This window comes from Orycteropus afer, unplaced genomic scaffold (genome assembly GCF_000298275.1).
Source record: "Orycteropus afer afer isolate SDZICR_OR568_19922 unplaced genomic scaffold, OryAfe1.0 scaffold00134, whole genome shotgun sequence".
In the NCBI taxonomy this organism is placed as follows: Eukaryota; Metazoa; Chordata; class Mammalia; order Tubulidentata; family Orycteropodidae; genus Orycteropus; species Orycteropus afer.
The window spans coordinates 2511166-2520838 of NW_006921721.1; the positions used below are offsets into that span (position 1 = coordinate 2511166).

Consider the following 9673-nt stretch of genomic DNA (forward strand, 5'->3'; position numbering starts at 1 on the left):
GCCCCGACTCATAGCGACCCCTCCTTGGGTTTCTGAGGCAGTATCACTACGGAAGTAGGATTGCCCAACTTCCTTCCGAGGAGTGGCTGGTGGGTTTGAACCTCCTGCCTTCTGGTTAGCAGTCAAGTGCCTTAGCCACTATGCTACCAGAGCTCCCAAGCTTGACTAATTAGTAAAGTTATAAAGTTGAATTTATAGAATGTTTTATGATATACTGGATGTAAGCAATTTGTTCTTGTTTATAAAATTAAGAAATACCATAAGCCACTGACTGTTACTAGGACTGCCTATCTTGCTTCATAAATATATATTGAGAAAAATTCCTGTGCCCATACAGTTTCATCTTAGGCACTGGGCCACTGGAGAGGAAGGGGAGGGTAAAGCCTAATCTCTGCTGCCCTACAGCCTGGGTTGGAATTGCTTGATCTCTTTACACTTTACCTTCTCCCTCTGTAACATGTGGGTGAGAATACTAAAACTTCCCATTAAGGCTCTTGGGAAGGTCCCTGGGTAGCACAAGTGGTTTGCGCTCAACCTAAAGGTTGGCAGTTAGAATCCACCCAGTGATGCCATGGAAGAAAGGCCTGGCAATTTGATTCTGAGAGGGCTCAGCCAAGAAGACTCTTGAAACATAGTTCAACTCTGCATACGTGGAGTCGCCATGAGTCAGAATTGAGTCAATGGCAATAAGTAGGGCTGTTGGAAGACTAAAAGAGATCATCTAAGTGCTTAGTGTAGTGCTTGGCACATTTAGTGCTCAGTAAGGGAGAGCCTTTGTTCTTTTTGGAGGATAAAGTGATACAGTCCTTCTTTTGAGGAACTCACAGACTGCTAGTGGCCTGTGGAGCAATTAGATCCAGTACTTGGTGCGATAAAAGTGAAGGCTGGAGGCATTTCACTCAATAGGGGTGAGATAGGAAGGGTTCTGGGAGGCAGGAAGAACTGCATGGAAGAGACATTGTTTATGTCTGATCTGGTGAATAAGAAAAAGTCTAAGTGATGGTGGACCAAAAAAAAAAAAAAAAACTGCCATCAAGTCGAACCTGACTCAGAGCGACCCCTCCTTGGGTTGCCGAGGCAGCATCACTACGGAAGTTGATTGCCCAACCTTCCTTCCGGAGGGTGGCTGGACAGTGAGGGAGAAAGGGGAGAAATGCAATAAATGGAGAACAGGGTGGTCTGGGCATTGGAAACACAATGCCAAATGCGGGATGGGAACAAGAGATGAACCACAGGCAGTCTCTCAGGGATGGAGTACGGTGTGGGAACTGTGGCTGGATGGGGCCAGAGAGGACGGATTGCCAAGGGCTGTGTGTTCAAAGACCAGGACTTTGGACTTTATCCTGAAGACAATATCTAGAGTCAGTCTCCATAGCAAATTCTAGCCCTCCTTTCAAGAAGATGCTTAAATACCTTTTTAAAAAATAGGATAAAGGAATTTGTTTAGGAATATTTGTTGCAGTACTTTTTTTTAAAAAAATTGTTTTATTGTGGTAAAAATATATAGAACAAAACATTTGCCAAATCAACATTTTTCCCTTGTAAAGTCAGTGACTTAAACTACGTCCATCACGTTGTGTAACCACCACTGCTGTTTCCAAATTATTCCACGACCATTAATAGAAACTCAGTGCCCCCTGAGCTCTCCTCTCCCTTCCACCCCTCACAACCACTAATACACTTAGGTGTCTATGCACTTGCCTATTCTGGATACTTCATATAAGGAGGATTATATGATATCTGTCCTTTGGTGACTGAATAATTTAAATGAGTGTAATGTTTTCAAGGTTCATCCATGGTGTAGCATGCATCAGGACTTCGTTTTTCTTTATGAGAAATATTCCCTTCTATGGATATACTACACTTTGTTTATTCCATTTATCTGTTGATAGTTAGGTTGTTTTCACATTTTGGCTATTGTGAATAGCGCTTCAATGAACATTGGTGTACAAGTGTTGTATCACTTAAAAAAAAAAAGTCCTTGAATCTAAGGGGTAGGGAGTTAATTATACCCTCTTTCATAGGATATAGTGACACTTACTCATGTAAGCCCCGGATACTCTCTTAATTTCCCTGCACCTCATCCCCTATCCTTTCTTCTTCACTTTAAAAATACTTTTTTTTTTTTTTTAGGAGTTTCATACATGGCCTTAAATATGCATGTATCCTTGTGAAATATGTAGTGTTATTTTATGTGTGTGTTTTTAATTTACGTACATGGTATTCTGCTATAAATTTCTTCCTATGTCTTACTTTTTCTTGCAATATAAAGCATCCATGTTGCTATATGTACATCTAGTTCACTGCTTCAAACTGCTGCATAGTCCATATGCAGTATACATTGCATTGCATTATTTATACATTATACATTGCAACATTATTTATGACAATATTTTGAAATAACCTAAATATTGCACACTAGGGAACGGTTAAGTAACCGTGGTACATTAACAGTGTGAAATAACATGTATTTATTAACAATGATAGTTCTGAATGCCATGGGAAACATGTTTATGACATTAAGTGAAAAAAGCAGACAAAATTGTCTTTATGTTGTGAAAACAGCCACATAAAAATACACAGTCATACAACCAAGGGCTGGAAAGAATCAGAGAAAAATGAAAACAGCTATATATGTCAGAGCAAGGGAACCGTGGGTAACTTTTCTCTTGTAGCTGCTAGTAATGATTATAATGTGCCTGGGGATTTGGCCTAGGAGATTTTGGACAGTATAATCTTGAGGGAGAGCAGGCAGATCAAGGCAATACCAATCTGCTGCCTGCCCCAGAACTGACTACCATCTGCTGCCCCCGCAGTCAACTCACTCCCTCAGAAATAGGATTGAAGTTAAAATACTTATTCAGAAGGCTTAAATATCTCTCCGAATTTAACCATCTTCATGATAAAACAAAGAAAGCAAAATGCTTAAGAGTTTGGCATATTATTCTTCCCTTTATGCAAAAAACAAGACACATGAGGTTGTAGTTTCAGGGAAAAATTCTGGAAGAATAGACAAAAAACTGTTTACAGTACAATTTACTGTTTACAGTAATTGTTCCTGAAGAGTGGGGTTGGGGATCTGAAGTAGCAGAAAGACAAAAATTTTTCTTTGAAGTAGGAAAGATAAAGCTTTCTTCTTTTTCAAACCATTTTACCATGCACTACTTTTAAAATTTCAAAAAATTTTTAAAAAGTTTAAATCTCAGCATTTCATGACCGTAACGTTTTAAACAATACTTTTAAAATTCTTTAATTTATAAGTCATTACAATTTTCCAAAATAATAAACAATTCATACTTTGAGCCCCAAATTGTGCACCTGTTTTTCATGATGCCGACTAAGTCCAATTTGAAGACTGCACATATTTTATGAGTCACAATGCACACAATACTCTAGCATCATTTCCAACGCAGAATGTGACTGATGACCAAGTTACATTCGCCGAGATATTAGTTACCACACCAGGGTTACACTAGGATTCATGTGACTACCATTCTAACAAGGATTTGCTCCTGGCTTTTCCCCCTCGGGAAATGCGGGAATCATTAGGATCCTCGGCCCCACACCCTGGGATCCCTGCCTTACCCCTCGTGACGCCCTCCCACTAGGGAGTCACTCGGCTGCCGCAAACACCTCCAAGGCGGAGCTGTTTAACTCTGTGCACGAGCGCCCGCAGGCGCGCCTGGGGCCGAGGCGACCCCGCCCGCGCCGGGCTCCGCTGCGTCCCAGGGTCGCCGCCCTGCGCGCCGCCAGCACCTACCATCCGCGGAGCAGCGGAGGGGAGAGGCCGCGGCCCCTTCCTCCTGCCAACCCGCAATACGCTGGTACTACGGTCCCCACGGCCTGGCGCTAAATATAAAATGACAGCGGGGAAGTGTTGAACACAAGCAGTCTGTTGGCCCCGGAAACGAAACAAAATACGTGCCGCAGGCCGCCTCCCTCACTCTACCAGTCCCGTGCCGCGCTGCGCTACCCGGAATAGACCCTTCTCCCGCCATTTTCGGCTTGCCTTTTAGTCGGGACCCGCGTGGTGCTTGTGTCCCGGAAGCCGGCGGGCAGCATGGCCGCCGGCGAGGACTGTGGGGACGGGCATCAAGCCCGGCAGTACGTGTTCCTGCTTCCAGGTAAACACGGCCGCCGCGTTGAGGCGGGGGTGGGGGTGGTGCACCGAGCCCGGGCTCAGGGCACCGCGCTGTCCGGCGGAGAGCGCGCGGAGCAGCCAGAGGGGCCCCGCCTGTGGCAGCCGGGCGCGCCTCCCTCGGGTACGCTGCCCTTCACGCCTCTACCCTCACCCCTCCGCACTGAGCTGTGACCCTCTCCACGGCTCCTCCGAGCTCGGCCAGGGGGCTGGGGGCAGAGGTTCTGCAAGATAGGATTTATCTGGGACACATTTCTACTCATCCAGTTCAGGAGTTATAGTCGGAAACCGTTATCAAAGCCAAAAGCAGGATACGGGTCGAATGTTTCCCCAGCTCAGATCCTCCAGGATCCTGTGGGCAAGAGTGATTGGCCTGCGGAGGGCGAGGCAGGGTCAGGGTCTCGGGCGCGCTTGCAGGCCTAAGTTTCTGGATTTGGGTCTAACTTCCTGTCCCCACTAGGCAGTTGGTTTAGCTGCCAACTGACCTGGTAGGCCCGGAATCTCCCTGTGTGATTGCGCTGCTTTAGCACCGCCCCTGCACTCAGGCCTTAGGTATAGAGGAGGGAGGAATTAAGTTGGGAGTAAGGTAAGCTGGATCCTGGTAGCATTTAGGACAAGGGTTAGATCAAAGCGATTCAGCCAGGCAAAAAACACGTGAGACAAGAGCCGGGCCTATCCTTTCTGCCTCATGGGAGGATGGACTGTCAGTGACCAAATGAGAAGGCATCCCTAAGTGCTAAATAAAAGGAGTTTGGCACTAGGGAGTGCAAACGGTATAAAAAGGTTTGACCATTTTTAGGATATTACATTTGGTGGTGTAACACTGGAAAGAAGGAAAAACTCTTGTTCGCTGTATTTGATTTGGAGATTGAGCTTAGCAAATGACAGGATGTTTTTGCAGTAAATATACTCTGGTGATGTAGTTTTCCAGCAATCTAGATATATATGGTGAATATTGAAAATTGACAGCCTGCAAGAATTTTTCGTTTGTGTGTGTCTGACTTTTTCTTCTCTTTATGAAGATGTATAATGTACATACAAAATGTACAATCCTTAAATGTGCAATTCAGTCACCTTTTACCTATGCATACGACCCTGTAGCCATCTCAAGTAGAGATGTAGAATTTTGCTAGAGCTCCCCATGCCCCCTCTGTAGATATCCCTAGTAACCTCTGTGCTGACTTCCCTTGTGGGGATTAGCCTTGGCTGTTTCTATCAGTGTGTACCCCTTGTGTCTGACTTCTTTCGCTTACTATGCCTATGACATTTATCTAGCTATGTAGCAGTGGTTTTTTGTTTTATATTTTGGATATTTGTATTGATAAATATCCACAGTATTTATCTCTGCTGTAGATGGACATCTGAATTGTTTGCAGTTTGTAATTATTATGGATTACACATTTTTTTAAAGAGGCTTTTGATAGCCATAGGCACTCATTTCTCTAGGGTTTATACCTGGGAGTGGAATTGCTAGATGTCACTGATTGAATTGTGAATATATGTCAACTTGACGGGGCCATAATTCTTAGTGGTTTGGCAGTTACATAATGAAGTAATTTGGTACTTATGTAATGATATCCCTCATGATGTAACTGATCAGCTGATCAGTTGTAAGGCAATTAGGGTGGGATGCAACACACTAACATAGATCACAGCCTTGATCCAATGGTAGAGGAGTTTCCCTGGGGTGGGGCCTGCATCACCTTTTATCTAAAAGAGGTAAAAGGAGAGAGAAGCCAGCAGAGAAGTGGGGACCTCAGTACCATAAGGAAAGAAGTGCTGAGAGTAGAGCATCCTTTGGACCTGGGGTCTCTGAGCTGAGAACCTCCTAGACTCAGTTCAAGATTGATGCCAAGACACATAGAGATTGCCAAGGAATGCTGGGCCCAAAGATGTTGAAAGAAGACAAGGACCCTCTCCCCAGAGCCAACAGAAAGAGAAAGCCTTCCTCTAGATTGGTGCCCTGAATTTGGACTTCTAGTTTCCTAAACTGTGAGAGAATAAATTTCTTTTTGTTAAAGCCATCCACTTGTGGTTTGTATGTTTTAGTAGCACTGGATATCTCAGACATTGGGTCTCAAGTATTCATGTGTTTAGCTTTAGTTGTTTGTTGTTTTGGACCCTCAAGTCAATTCTGACACATAGGGACCCCATGTGACAGAGTAGCACTGCCCCATAGAGTTTCTAGGCTATAATCTTTACAGGAGCTGATTGCCAGGTCTTTTCTCCCCTGTAGTGGCTGGTGCGTTTGAACCCCCCGACCTCTAGGTTAGCAGCCAAATGCTTAATCATTGTGACACAGTTCCCCAATTTACATACCCACTGGCAGTGTCTCAGCCTTCTGGTCCCTCCAAATCCTTACTAGAGATGTTTGTATAGTAAAATAGTTATTGTAAAGTTCAAGGTTTTGGCTTCAATCTAGGAAGGACCAGTTTTATACTCACTTTACATGAGGAGGGAAGCTCTGGTGGTGTAGTGCCTCAGGCACTTGACTGCTAACCAGAATGCTGGCAGTTCAACCCACCAGCTACTCCTTGGAAGGAAGGTTGGGCAATCTACTTTTGTAGTGATGCTGCCTCGGAAGCCCAAGGAGGGGTCCCTGTGAGTCAGAGTGAGTTTGGTTTGGTTAATATGAGGAGAGGAGAGTCATTCTTCTCACTCCTGTCACAAGCAATTTGATTTGATTTTAAGGGTAGAACTCTAATCACTGTTTCAGAATCAAGTGCATGTTAATATTCGGACACAAAAAACACTGAGGGTAATTTGAGTTTTAAATTCTGTTCTGTTTTACTGAGTATTGACACCATTCTTTGTGATGTTTGTATCTTCGTTGTGTTAAACAGTAAAACCTCAAAAGATTTAAGTATTGATTGCATTCCTGAAAATTGTCAGTTTGGTGTTTCTGCTGCTGGGCTGTGAGAACAAGTTCTGCTGAGTTCCTGTTTAAAGCTGAGATGCACTGTAGCCTTTTAACTCTTAGGGGGAGGCTGAGCAGCTGTTAAGGAACTGATTAAAAAAAAAAAACACAAAAATTGTGGTCAGTCTAGCAGGTTCTGTAACAGTTAAAACTGGAGCTTCCTCAGCCTGTAATTCTTCCAGCTGGCCTCCAGTGCCACCTGCAGGCTCTGAGGGTAAGTCCACAAATACACTGTGGTAGCTCCAGCTCTGGAACAAGTAGTTCTCAAACTTGAAGGCATCAGAATCACCTGGGGAGCTGAACCCCACGCCCAGCCTTTCTGATTCACTAGATTGGGGTGGCCCAAGAATGTGTGTTTCTAACAAGTCCCCAGAGGATGCTGCTGCTGCAGGTTTAGGGACACTTGCAATGAGGATTAGCCCATGGGAGCTGGTATTGGCTGCTAGAAATGGCCAGCCTCGGGCTTAGCTCTCTTTGTGGTGGGCCAGGATTTCCATGATGAAGAGAGGGCATGGAAGCACAGGATATGAGGCCCACTTTCACATATTATATTTTTTGTTTTTTTCTAGCAGATGGGAAACCATCCTAGGTAGTTAGCACTCAAACTCACCAAAAAAAAGAAACTCACTGCTGTTGAGCGGATTCCAACTCATAGCATCCCCTCCTTGGGTTTCCAAGGCAGTATCTCTATGTCAGTAGGTTGCCCAGTCTTCTAAGGAGTGGCTGGTGGGTTTGAACCACCATCCTTCTGGTTAGTAGTCAAATGCCTTAGGCACTGTGCCACCAGAGCTCTTGCTTAAGAGGGGAAAAATATACCCTTGGCTGAGAGTACCATAGCTACCATGAAGCTGTGACCTTATTAAAGAAAACAAAGTTTATATAAAACTTTTTGAAAGGATTTGGTGGAGACAGTCTGTACGCAGTTTTAGAAAACTTCTGGGATATGAAGAGCTTACTCTGTAAACTGAAGAGTGAGTACATTAAGCAACAGTCCAACAGAACTTAAGGAGATTTATCCATGAAGCAAATGTAAAGTCACCTAACCTGGAGATGATACTTTTTCCCAGCGTTAATTTGCATGATTGAGTTGCTTACCACGAGCAGGGAGTCCCTGAGTGATGCAAACTGTTAATGCACTCACCTGCTACCCAAAAGGTTGGAGGTTTCAGTTACCCAGAGGTGTCTTAGAAGTAAGGCTTGATAACCTGCTTCTGAAGAATCAGACCTGGAAAACCTTGTGGAACACAGTGTACTCTGACACGTGTGAGGTTTCCTTGAGTCAGAATCGACTCACTAGCAGCTGAAACTGGAACCACAAGTACTGTTTATATATTTAAAAATAAGATTTAGGTTCTTACCCTTTCATTTTCAATTTGTCTGGAGAAGCCAAATACTCCAGATAAAAAAACTGGAACTTAGAAGGGATACTTGTGAGGTATTCAGACTTGGGACCTTTCTTTTCATGGGCAGGTAGAGACAGAACTGCTTCCCATTTCAGCAAATAAGCATTCCTTGTAGTTTGAGATGGTGTTAAATGTTTCTCTAAAGTGCCCTGGAAATGTAGCCTATTTGAGTTGTAGTTACTCTAAGGGGCCATTAACATGTTTGGAATATGGTAGAAGTTTCCATTCCTCTTTGTTTTCCTAAAAGTAACCATTTGAGAAATACTGTTTTACATATTTCTCTAGTCCAAGTTTTGTATGCTTGTCTGTTCTGTTAAGTTGGGGTGGACCTGGGTGTAAAAGGTAAGCTGGTAATAGATTGCTTGATTGTAAGACAAGACTCCGTTTATTCCTCTTGCCTAGGTAATAGGTAACCCTATTACCGAGCCATATCCATGGAAATGTTAAAACATTGGGGAACCTAATATTAAGTAAGAAAAAGAGACAGGACAGAAATGATCTCAGGACCATAAAGAAAGTCATTTGGGTCCACTTAGGCTGGGCAACATCCATTAAATTAGATCAAACTGGCCTTTAGGTCACAGGTGCAGCTGTGGACTTTGTTGTTGTTATGTGCCGTCGAGTCGAACCTGACTCATAGCGACCCCTCCTTGGGTTTCCGAGGCGGTATCACTACAGAAGTAGATTGCCCAACCTAGTTTTGCAAAAAAATTATCCCCTTTTATTTAATGAAAAGACATATCAAAAAGTATTTCAGGAAGGATTGTATCTGTTACTTTTTTCCTGCATCTAGCAGGTGTCTCTGGGTAGCTCAGTTAAATGCTATACTGCTAGCCAAAAAGTTGGCAGCTGGTACCCACCCAGAGGCACTTTGGAAGACAGACCTGGTGACCTACTTCTGAAAGGTCACAGCCTGGCAACCCTGTGGAATTCTACTCTGCATACAAGGCATCGCCGTAAGTTGTAATCGACTTGCCCACAAACCAACAATGACAATATAACTAATGGCCAGTTTTTTGAGCTTTTTGGGAAATACATGTCCCAGGCCTGCCTATTTAGACAGGGCTCGGAAGGAAGGTTGGGCAATCCTACTTCCATAGTGTTACTGCCTCGGAAACCCAAGGAGGGGTCGCTATGAGTCGGGTTTGACTCTACAGCACATAACAGCAACAACAACATACTCTGGTAGCATAGTGCCTAAGGCACTTGACTGCT

The 9673-nt window shown here is 43.9% G+C and overlaps 1 protein-coding gene across 1 annotated transcript in view; it reads left to right on the forward strand.

The window, feature by feature from the left end:
* Positions 1-4060: 4060 nt before the first annotated feature.
* Positions 4061-9673, forward strand: part of RNASEH2B (ribonuclease H2 subunit B) — a 118263-nt gene continuing 112650 nt past the window's right edge. Inside the window, exon 1 of the mRNA XM_007945245.1 lies at positions 4061-4262. Within this exon, the coding sequence (XP_007943436.1) occupies positions 4061-4262 (202 nt within the window). The remainder of the gene's footprint in view (positions 4263-9673) is intronic.